Here is a 16420-nt window from a genome sequence, read left to right as displayed (position 1 = left end):
AGACAGGCGAGCATTGTTAACCTGGAGTCTATTTTAAAGTCAAACGCTTTAAAATGTTCTTTATAATGGCAACTACTGATATGAATGTGACAACATAATTGCACTATTCCTCTGGTCTTGCCAATTTAGTCCTGCCATATATACAATACAGAAGATGACCTGATTTTTCATTGACAATTTCCTTTACGGATGCAGAGTTTTTAATGGAAAACATTAGCATAAATCGTGAAAACTGCCTGGAATATGCCACCTAAAAAGGCCATAATTCAATTGGTTCTTCCACGCCTTACCTGGCTTTTTTAACAACTTCATCATCTGGATCTCTCACTGCAATTAATTGAAAATAAATGAGGGATTCTTGGTTAATAGCCTGTGCTAACTTAAAATACTAAATAAAACAATTTTCAAATTAATTACAAAGATTTGTATGAACACTTCTTTCACATGCTCTCAGATTAACTACTTTAAATTGGTACAAGAAAATACTCTTCACATCCTTAATGGTGCCTTGTTATGTTAATAACAGCAAGAAAACAATATAAAGTCCATCCAATGTAAACTAAAATTCATCTCATTCATTCACAGCGGAAAAGACAAGACACAACTCAGGTTTACAGGTTCATGAAGCCAAACATTTGGTGTACTACACACACCATGCAACATTCCAGTTAATTAACGAAAACCATGAACATATCCTTACCCTCTCGGTGCTAAATTGAACTAAATTTCTTCAAAATAAATTGCTTCCAGACAAAGTTCTAGTCATTGTTCCACAAAACTATTTCAACTTAGCAAGAAACCCTTTTAACATTATTCAGATTTCTATCCCAGTAAAATAAAATTCCTCAAATATTTGTACCAACTGGTTTTTCAAAAGCACAATTTATTTTATAATGATGGTCATAACTGATGCACTAAAATGTTTATTTTTCTTCAGTGGGAATCTACAAATACTGGCCTATCACTTATTAATACTAAGGTGGTTGAATGGACTAACATTCAAAGCTGTCCCTGAACAATAGGAGTGCTGTCGCTGCTTGGCCTTAACACTGCCATGTGTTGCTGGATTCTGGATTTCTTGACAGAGAGACCACAGTCAGTCCGTGTTGGCAGGAACATCTCTGACTCCATCACACTGAGCACTGGATCCCCACAAGGCTGTGTGCTCAGCCCATTGCTGTTTACACTGCTAACACATGACTGTGCAGCCAGATTCAAGGAGAACCTGATCATTAAATTTGCTGATGATACCACAGTGGTGGGGCTCATCAGCAAAAATGATGAAACAATGTACAGGGAGGAGGTTAAACACCTAGAGAGCTGGTGCAGTGACAACAACTTGATGCTTAATGTCACCAAAACCAAGGAGATGATCGTCGATTTCAGACAGTCTCAGCCTGAGCACATACCCCTCAGCATCAGCGGCTCCACAGTGGAGAGAGTGGAAAACATCAAGTTCCTTGGGGTGCAGATCTCGGACAATCTCACCTGGTCCAGGAACACCACTGGGATTGTGAAATGAGCGCAGCAGAGATTGCACTTTCTGAGGAAGCTTAAACAAGCATCATTCTCCATTAACATCTTAACTACATTCGGGTTGAGAGTGTGCTGACCTTTTGCATAACAACCTGGTACTCCAGCTGCAGTGCTGCCAACAAACGTGCCTTGCAGAGGGTGGTTAGGGGAGCGGAGAAGGTTATTGGGGTCTCCCTACCTTCTGTCCAAGTCCTCTTTCAGAGTCGATGCCTCCAGAAGACACGGTACCTCATTAAAGATCCCTCACACCCTCTCTATGAACTGTGTTCTTCTGCCATCAGGTAAATGTTACAGGAGCATCAAAACTAAAACCACAAGGCTACTAAACAGCTTCCTCCCACAGGCAGTCAGACTGCTAAATAGCTGCACTACCTGACTCTGCTTTGGACACTTTTAACTTGCACTGGACACTTATAACTTGTTTTTAACTGACATGTAGCTGTTGTGTTTTACTATTTATTGTTATGTTTATTATTTAGTGTTGTGTTTGTTATGTTATGATTGCACTGCTCCTGGGAAATCCTGTCTCATTCTGCTCTGCAGAGCTGATGTACAGTTAGAATGACAATAAAGTTTTTGAATCTTGAATCTTGATACTCTTGAATATTTTAAACTTTTGTTATTTTTAAATTCAGTACTGGTGCTCCCACCATCTCGTGCAGTCCAAACTACCCAAAATTCTTATAACCACATACACATTTCATCAATTCCTGCTAGTCCACGTTCCGACCCCTCTATAAACCTATTCTAAATACTAATCTCTCCACAATCTTATTCCAACTTTCACTATCATGCATTCAAGGACTGTACATTTTTATTTTGCATCTCTACCAATAACAGAAACTATCGTGATTCTTCTTTCAAATATACTCTCTAAATTTATCCATTCAATTTGCACCATTCTATTTAGAAAATTCTCCAAGGCATCTCCAAGCCATGCATGGACGAAGAAGTGCATCACTCCCTAAATGTGCACTTCTGCTGTTTGGTGTCTGCTTTTTTTTAAGCTGATTCCTTAAAGCATACAATGCAAGGTGTTCTTTTATCATGGCTGAAAATGTTCTACATTCTACAATCCATATTTTTACATTTGTTCCTAGGAAATCCTGAATCATACATCCTTTCCTCACAAAACTGCAATTGAGAGGATTTTCAGCAAATGTATAAATGACATTAACCATTATGTTTGTTAGAGTAATAGACGTTAATGTTTTCAGAAATTATCAACTGCTATTTGACATGCTGTACACCACTGCACATTAATAACCTAACTACACTTACTGAAATCTGTGCCCGTTAATTGAGCAAGGATACGAAAAGAGCGGGATTGGGTTGTTCCAGTTTTTGGTTGCCAATCCTCTGTGTCTTCCATAAGTCTTTTCTTGCTGGCATCATTTGGTACGATAACACGATGATCAACTTTGCCATAACGTCTACATAATGTTTTCAGGAGTTAAAGAAGATGGGGTGGGGAAAGAAATACATATCAAGACAGAGGGAGTGAGAAAGCATTTGAAAAGCAGCATGTGACCTCAAATGCAGCTAAGAACTTAAGTTGATACAGTGCCTTTAGCATAGCAAAACAACTCCCAACCCTATGGTAGCATTACAGTTATACGAGAAGATACTGGAGTAAATGAAACACCAAAAAGAAATCTGCAGATGCTGAAAATCTAAAATAAAAACCAAAGGAGATAGAATGACTCAATTAGGTGACATTAGTGAGTTCAGATAAAAAGTCTTCGATGTGTTTCTCTGTTTTAGTTCCCATATACACCACCCTAGCTGTTGAGATAGTAGAGAAGACCCTGTGCAAGTTCAAAAGGTTGCAAAGAGCATGAAAGGGTGTTTGAGTGGGTGATAATGTGATAAGGGTGATAATGCTTAGCAAAGGAAGACGTTCAGAATTTGACGTGGGGCAGGAGTTAGCAATATCAGTTAGCATGAGGACCAGGAAGTGAAGTTAAAAAGTCAGTATTAAAATCCAGGGCAATATTACAATCCAGGGAAATATATTAGCTGTTTTATGTACCAATTAGCCTTGCAAAAAGCAATGACAAAATAAACTATATTTAGCATAGCTCACTGAGGGCTAAGTATTCAAAAGAACATATGAAAAATCATGTTGCTATTCTTTGAAAAGTGCATGGAGATTACTTACATCCACACCTGAGACAGCAGCTGGGGCTTTATTTAACCTCTCAGCTGAACGTCAGCACCACATGCAATGTCAGGCTAGACTGTGTGTTCAAGGCTCTGGAGTGAGGCTTGAACCACATTTGTTTCAAAAAGCAAGAGTGCCATTACTGAGCTAAGCGTGACACCTTAGACATTCAACAAAATTCTCTACGTACATGAGCTACAACTTCTGCCAAAAGGTAGAAAGGCAATGTTCAGAAAATTCTAATGAGGTTTTGAAATTCTATAGTGCATTTTAATCTGCTGCAGTACAGTTCTCTGGAATAAGATTATCTGTCAACAGCCATCGGTCATTGAGTAAAAGACACTGCAAAAAGGACTCACAAATTGTTTAAAATTATGGTGCCTCCAAAAGAAGAGGTATCATAATATATTCTACCTTGAGTCCAAGAGATATTAATTTAAAATTTCTCCACTAAATCTCAATAATATGTAGGAAGCTAAAATTAGTTGTTTTATTTTAGAATGTTCTAATTACATTAGTTTTAACGTTCAATTTTCTTAAATTCTGTACATTTTATATCAAAGAAATATGAAGTAGTAAGCAAATGACTTTCACTCTTCCTACTGGAAGTGGTTAATTGGTGCTGTTACTAAATTCCTGTTACCTGGGAATACAAATCTGAGGGCTCAGCCAAATCCACGACGGATTTGTCTCTAAACAAGAGGAAGTCTGCAGATGCTGGAAATCCAAGCCACAAACACTAAATGCTGGAGGAGCTCAGCAGGCCAGGCAGCATCTATGGAAAAGAGTGCAGTCGACATTTCAGGCTGAGACCCTACAGCAGTCCTGCTGAGTTCCTCCAGCATCTTGAGCGCGCTGCTCAGGTTCAGTTCCTGCTGCTGCCCGTAAGGAATTTGTACACCCCTCCCTGTGAATGTGTGGGATTCCTCCAGGTGCTCTGGTTCCTCCCTCAGTCCAAAGACACATCAGTTAATTGGTCATTGTAACTGTCCCGTGATTGGGCTAGGATTAAATTGGGGGATTACTGGATTCAAGGGCTCAAAGGGCCTATTCCACAATGTATCTTAATAAATAAATAAATAAATTTGTCAGCCAAAAGAAACAAATGGGGATGATTATGTCTAAAATCCAGGTAGGTTAGAAGAAGCCTCTTGTAGAAGAGAGGAGATGCTTTTTTTTCTTTGCAGTCGAGAGCAAGAGTTTCAGGGTATATGAGCAAACTGAACTCAGTGCCATGGTACAAGAGGTTAATGAAGTTGAGCAAGAGAAAGGTAAGTATTGGTAAAAGAGACAGTAAACTTAGGGATAAATTGTGTTTTCTGCATCTGCAAATCTGAGTCCTAAAGGCTGTATCACTTTTCCAATGTCAGAGTTAGGGACAACCCCTCAGGACTGGAGAGGGAAGTGCAGGTGAAAGGGAACAACTGAATTCTTGTGATCCATGTGGGAATCACAACATAGGACAAAGGAGAATATCCTGCTGAAGGAATATATGAAATCTGTTTCCAAATTGAAAATCAATATATCAAAGGTGATATTCCCTAGATTACCGGCCACACTACATATAAAGTGGCATAGGGCAAACACAGTTAGAGGACTGAATATGCATCTCAAAGATTGGTCTGTGAAAAATGGGTTTCAATTACTGGGAAAATGGCACCAAATCTGGGGAAATTTTTAATTGAATAGGGATGATAACACTTCAAACTAAATATTGGGGGGGAAGGGGGGTTCTGGTGAAGGTTAATTTCAAAAGCTAAAGAAAAAGGGTAAATGTGATACTACACGGTATCAACATAACCTGTGTCAGCAGAGAAGAGAAAGAGCAACAAACGTAGAAGAGAAAACAACAATCTGCAGGAAAGCAGCATCCATCATCATGAACCGCCACCACCCAGATCATACTTTTTTCACTGCTGTCATCAGGAAGGTGGTACAGGAGCCTCAGGACTCACAGCACCAGGTTCAGGAACAGTCATTACCCCTCAGCATCAGGCTCTTGTACCAAAGGACTCAACTTCACTTGCCCCATCATTGAAATATTCCCACAACCCAAGGATCCACTTGCAAGAACTCTATATCTAATGTTCTTGATATTTATTGCTTATTTATTTATTATTATCATTATTTTTTCCATTCCTTTTGTATTTTCAATTTGGTTTTTTTTGCACATTGGTCATCCGCCCTATTGATGTGGTCTTTCATTGACTCCACTAAGGTTATTGGATTTATTGAGTAACCCAGCAGTAATATGAATCTCAGAGTTGTATATGGTGACATTTATGTACTTTGATAATAAAATTACTTTGAACTTTTTGAATTTTGCAGTAAAAAAAATCACAGGAAGGAAAATAGTATAAAGATAAATCTGAAGGCCTTTTATCTGTAATAAAGTAGATGAAGTAATAGTACAAATAGGAATCAGTGTGTCTAATCCAGACGACCATAAGACAAAGGAGCAGAAGTCGGCCATTTGGCCCGTCGAGTCTGCTCTGCCATTTCATCATGAGCTGATCCAATCTCCCCTTTAGTCCCATTCCCCCGTCTTCTCACCATAACTTTTGATAGACTGACTACTCAGATACCTATCAATCTCTGCCTTAAATACACCCAATGACTTGGCCTCCACTGCCACCTGTGGCAACAAATTCCATAGATTCACCACCCACTGGCTAAAGTTTTTTTTTCACATCTCTGTAGTTATTCCAATAGTCATTACCGAGACATACTTGGGCAATAACCAAGATTGGGAAGTAAATATTTTACATCATTTTTAGAAGAGAAAGGCAAAATAGAAATGAAGGTGTGTGAGCTTGATTAAAAAAGGGGGATGAAGTGGAGAGGAAAGATTTCAAATCTGAAAATGAAACAGTCAGTTTGAGTGGACAAAACAGAAGAAAATGTTATAAGTATTAGTTGAGTAAAACATAGCGAAACCAGGAAATTAAAAGTACTGCAGGAATGATATTTTAATATTCATGTAAGACTTTAATCTGCATATAGACAAGGAGAATCAATTTAGTGGTAAATGTGTGACAGTTGAATACATGGTGTACAAGAGATCAGTACCTTGAGGAGCCAATGAAGGGACAGAGTATTTTAGATCTATTTTGAAAAGAGGGAAGATTAATCAGGAAACAGTGATCATGTTGATATCGTTTGACATAAGAACTGAAAGTATTACAGACTAAAATCAAGGACTTAAAGTTGAATAATGCAATGAAAAACATTATGATTTGGCCATGGTAAATTGAGAAACTAGATTAAAACTATGACAGAGAATAATCAATAACTAACTTTTAACAAAATAAATGTTTACGAATATTATCTATCCCTTTAAAGTAAAAAAAAAGTGGTCCAATCTTGGCTTTCAAAAGAAGTCAAAGGCAGTGCCAGATTGAAAGGAAAAGGCTTAGAACTTTGCAAACAGCATTAAGTCTGAAGATTGGAAGAAAATGAAGATCCGCAAAGATGGGCTAAGATATGAAGGCAGTCTAATGTACACATAAAACAAATAAGATCTTCTGCAGCCAAGTAAATTGGAAAAGACAGCAGAAAGTAATAGGGGCTGCTAACATACTTTCAAGAAAATGTACAAAGGAAGGAATTGGCATAAAACTGAACAAATTATGTGTGTCCATCTTCAAACAAAACCTCATGAAAATCATGACTCACAAGTGGAGAGTAAAGGAAGACAGGAAAGAAATTAGCATTTGTTAAAAAAAAGGTTAATATTGCAGAAATTAATGGGATTGAACAGTGATAATTGCCAGGACCTAATGACTTGCAGCTATGATATATAACAGATTGGCAAGTACAGTGGTTGTCATCTTCCAATATTCTTGAAAGATTCCCATGACTGGAAGGGAGCAAAATCTATTTAAGAAAGGAGAAAGAGAGAAATAAAAGGAACTACAGGACATTAATGTTAGCCTGACATTAGCTAAGGAAAATGCTGGAATCTATTAGGAAATTGTAACAAGCCACTTACAGAATAACAACAAAAATAGAAACAGGAGCAGGCTATTCAGCCCCTTATACCCGCTCCACTTTTCAAGAATATCAGCTCAGCACTTCTTTCCTATACTGACCACATAGCCCTCGATTGACTTTATATCCAAATCTTTATCAAACTATCTTCTGCCACTGATTGAAGCTTGGTTCATGGACAGAAATCAAAGCAGGGATAAATAGGTCATTCTCAGCTTGAAAGAGTAAGGGATCATCTTTAGGGCCTCTGCTGCTTAGAATACAGAGTGGATTTCCAGAGTGTGTGTGGGGACAGTTTGCTCTCAGCATTCCTGGTGGCCAACGCTACTTATTGTTGTAAAACGTGTTTGTGGGATTATGGTGGGATGTTCACGTTCACTTATTGTTGCACTTTATCTTGGGTTATCCAGTTATTCACGTGCATGTTTGTGGGTCACCCTGACTGTAACCGGGGTGTGCAATAATCACCTCCCCTGTCTGTACTGGACTGGGTGGGTTCTCACCGAGCGATCGCGCTCTGTTATTGTGCTTGGTGCAATAAAACGGGCTGTTGAGATAAACGAGCCCTTTTCATCTGTCACCGTGGACTGAATGCTCGCCACAATATTAATGATTTGGAGGCAGGGATCACATCCACATGTAGGTGGCAGTATGAGCTGTCAGAAAGATGAAGTCATGTTTCAGAGAACATAGGTTAAACAAATGAGCAAAGGGACAGCAAATAGAATATAACATGCAGAAATGTGAGGTCATCCACTTTAGGGGGAGAACTAGAAAATACTGTCTATTTCTTAACTGGTGAGACATTGAAATGTGTTAGTACTTAGGAGGGTTAACTTATTTATTTAGCAATATAGTGTGGAGGAGATCCTTCCGGTCACATGGCCTTAGCTACCCCTGACAAGTCCAATTAACTCTAACTTAATCACAGGACAAGTTACAATGACCAACTGACCTCCTGGTACGTCTTTAGATAGTGGGAGGAAACCAGAACACCCATGGAAAACCCACACATTCCACAGGGAGAATGTACAGAGACTCCTTACAGAACTGTGCCAGAATTGAACTCTGAAGTGCGCCAAACTGTAATAGTGTCATGCTAAATGCTATCATGGTGCCCACATGTACCGTAGGAAAGGTTGCTTGTAACAGAGCTGTATTTGGAGATTCAGCATACTGATTCCTAGAATGGCAGATTTGTCTTATAAGGAGAGATTAAACACGGCGGACCTATGCTTAATTTAGAAGAATAAGAGGCGATCTCATGAAATACACACAATTCTAATGGGATGAGATACGGTGTATGCAGAGTTGATGATTTTGCTGACTGGAAAATTTTGAACCAGGGGTCACAGTCTAAATTAGGGTGCCTCCTCATTCTCTTAATGTATCCAAGAAAGACTGATAAATTATCCCATTAAAAGAGTAAGGGAATAAGTGCTCAGTGCAGCAGAGTGGTGCCAAAGTTAAGGATCAGTCATGATTTAGTTGAATTGTGGAGCAGAGATGAGTGACCCCCCCTCCTTCATCTAATGGCATTTCCCTATTTTTTTTTCTCTACTGATATCAACATCACTCCTTTTTAACCATACTTTAATTTCAAGATTTGAAAGATTACCAAAACATTGCACATAATTTGAAGGGAATTGTAAAGAAATGAGCCCATATGAATTCTTTTCTCCAATGGAAGTAATTAGCAGAAAGTAGGACAATATACAGACGAACAAGCAGTAAGATAAGCAATACTTGTACCAAGTGCAGTTTGAGGCAATACATCTTTTTTTGATTTAATCAGATTAGACATGTCAAAGAATGCATTTCACTTACAGATCACATTTCAAATAACAACGCCAGCACAATGCACTTCAACTGAACAATTTTGGAATATATGGTATCTTTCTTTAAGCTCTGTCCATCATCTGATTTCACCCTTCTTTAAAAAAAAAGTGTTAAAATACCTGGGACTATGATCAATGTTTCTGAAGGTTCAATGTACTATTCGATCATCTGGTATATCACCAAACTCTGTAGTTCGTTTGAATTAAATGTCTCAAAAGATTAATACATACTGCATTCAGAATATGTATTAAGCAATATATTTTATACATTTGTGCAGCAAAAACTTATTTTTGTCCATTCATATGGCATAGATGTTGTTGACAAGTTCTTTGTCCATGTGCAATTGACCTTCAATCATGAGACAGAATCACTAAGAGTGTGGAGTTACTTATAGACCAAACCAGTTTAAGGATGATAAATTTCCTTCCCTAAAGGACATGTGTCATAGAGTTAGAGAAAATACAGTACAGAGACAGACCCTTTGGTCCATCTAGTCTGTGCCAAAACCATTTACACTCCCTAGTCCCATCAACTTGCACCCACACCACCACCCTCCATACCATTCTCATCCACGTACCTGTCCAGACTAATGTTGAAATGGAGCTCACATACACCACTTGTGCTGGCAGCTCATTTCACACTCGCACGACCTTCTGAGGAAGTTTCCTCTCATGTGGAAACTTCCTCTTAAACATTTCACCTTTCACCTTTAACCCATGACCTCTAGTTGCAGTGCTAAAAGCCTGTTTACATTTACCCTATCTATACTCCTCACAATCTTGTACACCTCTTTCAAATCTCCCCTCAATGTTCTCTATTCCAAGGAACAGAATGCTAACCTATTCAATCTTTCCCTACTACTCAGGTCCTCAAGTCTGAGCAACATCTTCATAATTTTTCTCTGCACTCTTTCAACTTCATTTACATCTTCCTTCTAAGAATATGACCAAAACTGCACATAATACTGTAAATTAGATCTCACCAATGTCTTATACAACTTCAACATAACATCCAATCTCCTATACTCTGTACTTGGATTTACAAAGGCTAATGTGCCAAAAGTTTTATCACCCTATCTACCTGTGCTGCCACTTTCAATGAATTCTGGGTCTGTATTCCCAGATCTCTTTGTTCTACTGCACCCCTCTGTGTCCTAACATTCACTGTGTAAGATCTACCCTGATTAGTCCTACTGAAGTGAAACCCCTCACACTTGTCTGCATTAAATTCCATCTACCACTTTACAGCTCATTTTGCAAGCTGGTTTAGATCCCACTGAAAGCTCTGATGATCTTTCTCACTGTCCCACCCTCTCTCTTGATGTCATCCCCAAATTTGCCTGTCTTGAACTTTCTTCACCAACCCCCCCATACAGGACCTTGTCAAATGCCTTGCTATAGGCCACATAGACAACATTCACTGCCTTACCTTCATCATCTTTCCCGGTAACTTCCTAAAAAAAAACTCTATAAAATTGGTTAAGCACAACCTACCAAGCACAAATCTGACAATCCCCAAACAGTCCCTGTCTATCCAATACTGATATCTGGTTCCTGAGAATACCTTCCAATTACTTTCCCACTACTGTACTGCTGTCAGTATCACCAACCTATAATGTCCTGGTTTATTTTTAGAGTCTCTCTTAAACACTGGAATAATATCAGCAATCTTCCATTCCTCCAGTACCTCACCTGTTGCTAAAAATGATTTAAATATCTCTGTTATGGCCCCTGCAATTTCTGCACTTGTCTCCCACACGGTCAGAGGGAGTACACCTTGCAGGGTCCTGAGGATTCATCCACCCTGCTTTGCCTCACTTAACTAGACTCCCAAGTGAATACAGCTGCAAAAGATCCACTTAAGATTCCTCCATCTTTTCTGACTCCATGTATAATTACCATTCTGATCTTCCAGAGGACCTTTTTCCCCTTTGTAATCTTTTTTCTCTGAACATATCTGTAGAAGCCTTTAGGTTTCTCCTTCACCTTGTCTGCAACGGTAACCTCGTGCCTCCTTTCAGCCTTCCTGATTTCTCTCTTAAGTGTTGTTTTACATTTCTTATACTCCATAAGTGTCTCATTTATTCCTACCTGCCTATACCTGCTATGCATTTCTTTTTTTTTTTCCCTTTAGGGCCTCAATATCTGTTGAAAACCAAGGTTCCCAAAACCTGTTATCTTTACCTTTTACTCTGACAGGCACATACAAGCTTTATACTCTAAAATTTCATTTTTGAAGAAGTCCCACTTACCAAGTGCACCTTTGCTAGAAAATAGCCTGTCCCAGTTACACTTGCCAGATCCTTTCTATTATCATCAAAATTGGCCTTTCTCAAATTTAGAATCTCAACCTGAGGACCAGACTTATGCTTTTCCATATTTACTATTAAACTAATGGCATCATCATCACTAGATGCAAAGTGTTCCACTACACAAACCTGTCACCTGCCCAGTCTCATTCCCTAATAGAAGATCAAATATTCATTGAGACTTATATGGATTAATTAAGGAAACTTTCCTGAACACATTTGACAAATTCTATCCTATCTAGTCTTTTTATAATAATGTGTAGTAGCATACAGTCAATATGTGGAGAGTTAAAATCACTTAATATAACAACCTTGTGTTTATTGTAACAGTCTACAAGTTAATGAGTTAATCAAATGGATTGTTACAACAATTTAGTGGTTCTAAGATCAATGTTACTGATACTGTCTTTATTTATTGAATTAACTAAATTTAATTTCACCAGTTGGCACGTTGAAATTGAAACTCGACATCGGATCAGTAACTCAGGACTCAAGATTACTTATCCCGTCATTGAACTACAACTTCAGCTTTCAGATTGTTGCAATATTGTAAGAGTGATGTCACCAAGCATTAATGAAGCATAATTGTAAAGACAGAGATCAGGAAACAATGCTGTGGGAAACCATGAAGTACAAAGCACATTAAAGTTCAGTTTAGTTCAGCCTGTACTAGTCCATATTAACTGATTGAAGTGTATAAACTGTAAGGATTTTTTAAAATATATATGGCAAATAGAACCTGCTCTTTCACGAAGAGAAATTTTTGTAAAGGAAAAAGAAACTTGTCTCTAGATAGCCGCAAACTCTTAATTAAGATGAAGCTAAAACATCGTGATTATTTGATCTATTTTGTAGTAAATCCCATCACACTACAGACATTAAAAGAGGGTTATGATAAAGATTCAAAAGGTCTCATGCTTGCTTTGCTTACCTATAGTCACCAAGATCATAAAACATTTCTTCATCTCGAAGAACATGAAACTTGGGACGACCCTCAAGTCTGTCCTCATTTTCACTGAATATATTACAATACAGAGTCAAGATTAGAATAAGTGGCAAGACATGAAATTCCACAGTGAACAGGAATTTGGAAAAAGTGATTATTAAAAATAGTCTATCAAATAAAGGAATTAGAAATATAGGCGGTAAAAAAGTAGGTCCTGTGTTTTGTTACTTAGGTCAACTAAGTACTTTTATGAAGAAAATATTTTTTTTAAAGATGTATTGTACTAACATACATTATCACACATGCAACATGCACATCAAATGCCAACACTTCACACAAACTTGAGGAATTAACTAACTTAGACAGGCTATTAAGCATTCTCAGTAAAAATACATTCCCTTTAAGCATCTAATTAAAAGCATAACAGCATGAAAAACAGTTCTTCATGTGAGAATCGAAAATAGGTTTGCAAGCAAGTAAACACAGGGTAAGCCTTTGTCTGAAGTCTTGAATATTTTTTAGGTCATTCGATTTGTACTCTGGACGTTAACAATATGTAAAAGTTGATCAATGTCCTTTTTTTAAATGTCAATTTCAAATAATTTTCACTGGTTAATGTAATATAGAATTAACAAATTGACTATTGTATTATGGAAGTGTTTCCATAGATACCATCAAAGAGAGTTTTACAGACCCCCTAAAATTTCAAGCTGAATTTAACATGCTAATTTAAATAGCTACAAATTCCCATCAAATATATAACTACACAATAAAGTTCACAAGCTTTTAGATATTTTTTTTAAACATGGAAAGTATCCAACTGCTATCAAAGGAATACGATACGTGCACACAATATTAATAGTGGCTTCATGGAAAATGGCCAAAGGCATGGTCCAAATGGCTTAAAGGAATAGAAAGAAAGTTTAGGTGACAATAACACTAATTTCTTATACCATTTTATCCCCACAATGCATGATGAATCTACTATGAAGGATTTTGTAACATTAAGGAAAGCAGCTCAAACTCAACTGGACACATCATTCATTATTCCACAGCTTCCACAGAAGAATCTATCCACAATATCTTCAACACTGTTATCACTTCCCTAAATGTTGAAGAACAATGCAGTCTCTTTGTGCTATGAATTTACCTTCAACATTGTCCTACATATCACACTTTAATTTTCAGGCTCTATGCAAAGTTCTTCCAAAACAAAGAATTGACAATTGCATTAAGAAAAAAAACAGGATTTTTGCTCATTTGGAAATACACTGTGCTGTTTCCACTGTTTATCAGTGGGGGAAAAAGCTAAATGAAGTATAATATTTGTTTTTCTTTATAACAAAGGACAGGGGTATGTTTACTAGTGGCTGTCACACACTTTGTATAGCTTTTCAATACGGTTTTATATTTCCTTTGAGGAAATTTTGTAAAGGAACCAAAATTAACAGCATTTGCTATGTCTCTAAAGAGCCAACTACTAAGTAGTTAAGAACTGAAGGGAAAATATAATACTAACACTTAGGGGGAAAAATCTATTATTGTGTAGTAAATGTATACTTTAATAAATTAGGCAGGAAGAACGCTGCTACTGATAGTCTGCTGACTGCATCTGAATTTCAGAGGCATAATTGATGACACAATACTGCAAAGTTTAGTACACATCATGAAGTATGAACTTCAGGTTTGACTTCAATTATCATTCAACCATATACTAACATAGCCAAACAAAATAGTGTTCTTCTGGAGGCAAGATGCAAAACACATTACCAACATCACATGGCACAATGCACATAGTACAAATAGTACATAGTTATAATTTCAGTAAAAAGAACACTGTCACAAAGAGAAAAAATATACAGTAATTTTATAGCTCAAGACCCTGTGTAGCAGGACTAGTTAAAGTCCTGGTCCAGTTTGTTCCTCAACCAAGCTAACACTGGAGGGCATTAATCGGCTAGTGACTACCTAGGTCACGACTGAACTCAACCTCTCCTTCCCCAACATCCATCAGTAAGAGAACAGCTCAACAATAGTCAATATATTTAACAAGTGCATTTTAAACTCCTATTCCAAAATATCCCAGGTCTTTTTGTGACAAAAATGCTGCAAATCCCAAAGTAGATGGATCATCAGAAGCAGCCATTAAGCACAATTTGCTTGTTTTTCTTGTATTATACCCCCACCAAGTGTACACAGTCTTTTAATGGAGTCTTGCAGCAGAGAATCAAGATCTCAGGTTCACCAAGTCCATGAAAACCACCACACATTTCTTTACAGTAATGCTACTCTAATTCTATCATTATTCTCCTTTAATCTTTTCAACTCGCACATACTGAACTACTCATCTGCATTTGGGGAGCAATATACAATGTCCAATTAATCCATTCACATCAGGCTATCCACACAGCTGCAGGGAGAAGGTGGCAACTTTACACAGATAGCACCCAAAGTCAGAAATGAATCTGGATCTCTGTGGATCTCCAGAGATAGATCAATGTCTACACTCTTTAATTTGGATGTCTCTGGCAGTGCTTGTAATCATTATTGAGTCAAGCACAGAGTATGTAAGATGGTGTGATGTTCTCAGCAATATCCAGGTACTCTTTTAGATTAATTTGGAAGGTGTCTAGCTCCAGTGGTTGATCTGGCATGACCTACTCTCCCTAGTCTCTACCCATGAATATTGAGAGGAGCACAAATTCAACTGGGCATCAGAGAAAGCCATAGTGCAACAATCAACAAGGAACTGACCATGACTCCTCACATGGCGATGAAACGTTTGCATGTCAATTGCCAAGATCGGAGAACAACTCAACCCAACACTTTTAGACTTCTGAATTAGTTAAGAAAAACAAATATGAGCTCTTCATAATTTTAGCCATTTATAGCTAATCACACATGTACAATGAAAACAATAGTTCTTTTTCTATGGTTACATCTAGGGTGTTAGCATGCTCAGAGTTGTATACAGTATTCAAGAAATATAACATCTTTCTGAAAACCTATTGTACAAAACATATTATTTTGATGTTACTTGATTATGTAATTTCTCATTAAGGGCCTCTGGAATTACAGTCCCCAAACCAAACCGAGTTGCACTCTCCTCTATCTAAAGGGAACCCAGATTAATGGTAATCTGGATAGACACAATGATCCCTGGCCTGTTAATTTCAATGTTCAAAGTAAATTTATTATCAAAGTACATACATGTCACAATATGCAACCCTGAGATTCCTTTTCTTGCAGGCATACTCAATAAATCCAATAATAATAGCATCAAGGAAAAACTGCAGCAATAGGGCAGACAACCAGTGTGCAAAACACACCAAACTGCAAATACAAAAAGACAAAAGAAATAATAACAATAATAAATAAATAAGCAATAAATATTGAGAACATGAGACGAAGAGTCCCTGAAAGAGAGTTCACTAGTTATGGAGACAGGTCAGTGATGGTGAGTGAAGTTATCCCCTCTGGTTCAAGAGCGTGATGACCGAGGGGTAATAACTCTTCTTGGACCTGAGGCTCATGTAATGGGTGCTGATTTCCTACGACTTTTTGTGTCAATGTACTCAATGGAGGGGGGGGGGGGAACTTTACTACTGATGGACTAGGCCACATTCACAAACTTTGA

General features: G+C 37.7%; 1 protein-coding gene across 1 annotated transcript in view; it reads right to left on the bottom strand.

The window, feature by feature from the left end:
- The window catches only part of pdlim7 (PDZ and LIM domain 7), a 151494-nt gene that overhangs the window by 56848 nt on the left and 78226 nt on the right, over window positions 1-16420 (bottom strand). Inside the window, exons 7-9 of the mRNA XM_073067020.1 lie at window positions 12769-12852; window positions 2818-2969; window positions 291-327 (exon numbers count right to left, since the gene is read on the bottom strand). Coding sequence (XP_072923121.1) covers window positions 291-327; window positions 2818-2969; window positions 12769-12852 — 273 coding nt within the window. The remainder of the gene's footprint in view (window positions 1-290; window positions 328-2817; window positions 2970-12768; window positions 12853-16420) is intronic.

This window comes from Hemitrygon akajei, chromosome 15 (assembly GCF_048418815.1).
Source record: "Hemitrygon akajei chromosome 15, sHemAka1.3, whole genome shotgun sequence".
Lineage (NCBI taxonomy): Eukaryota > Metazoa > Chordata > Chondrichthyes > Myliobatiformes > Dasyatidae > Hemitrygon > Hemitrygon akajei.
This window is presented reverse-complemented; position numbering and strand designations above follow the sequence as displayed.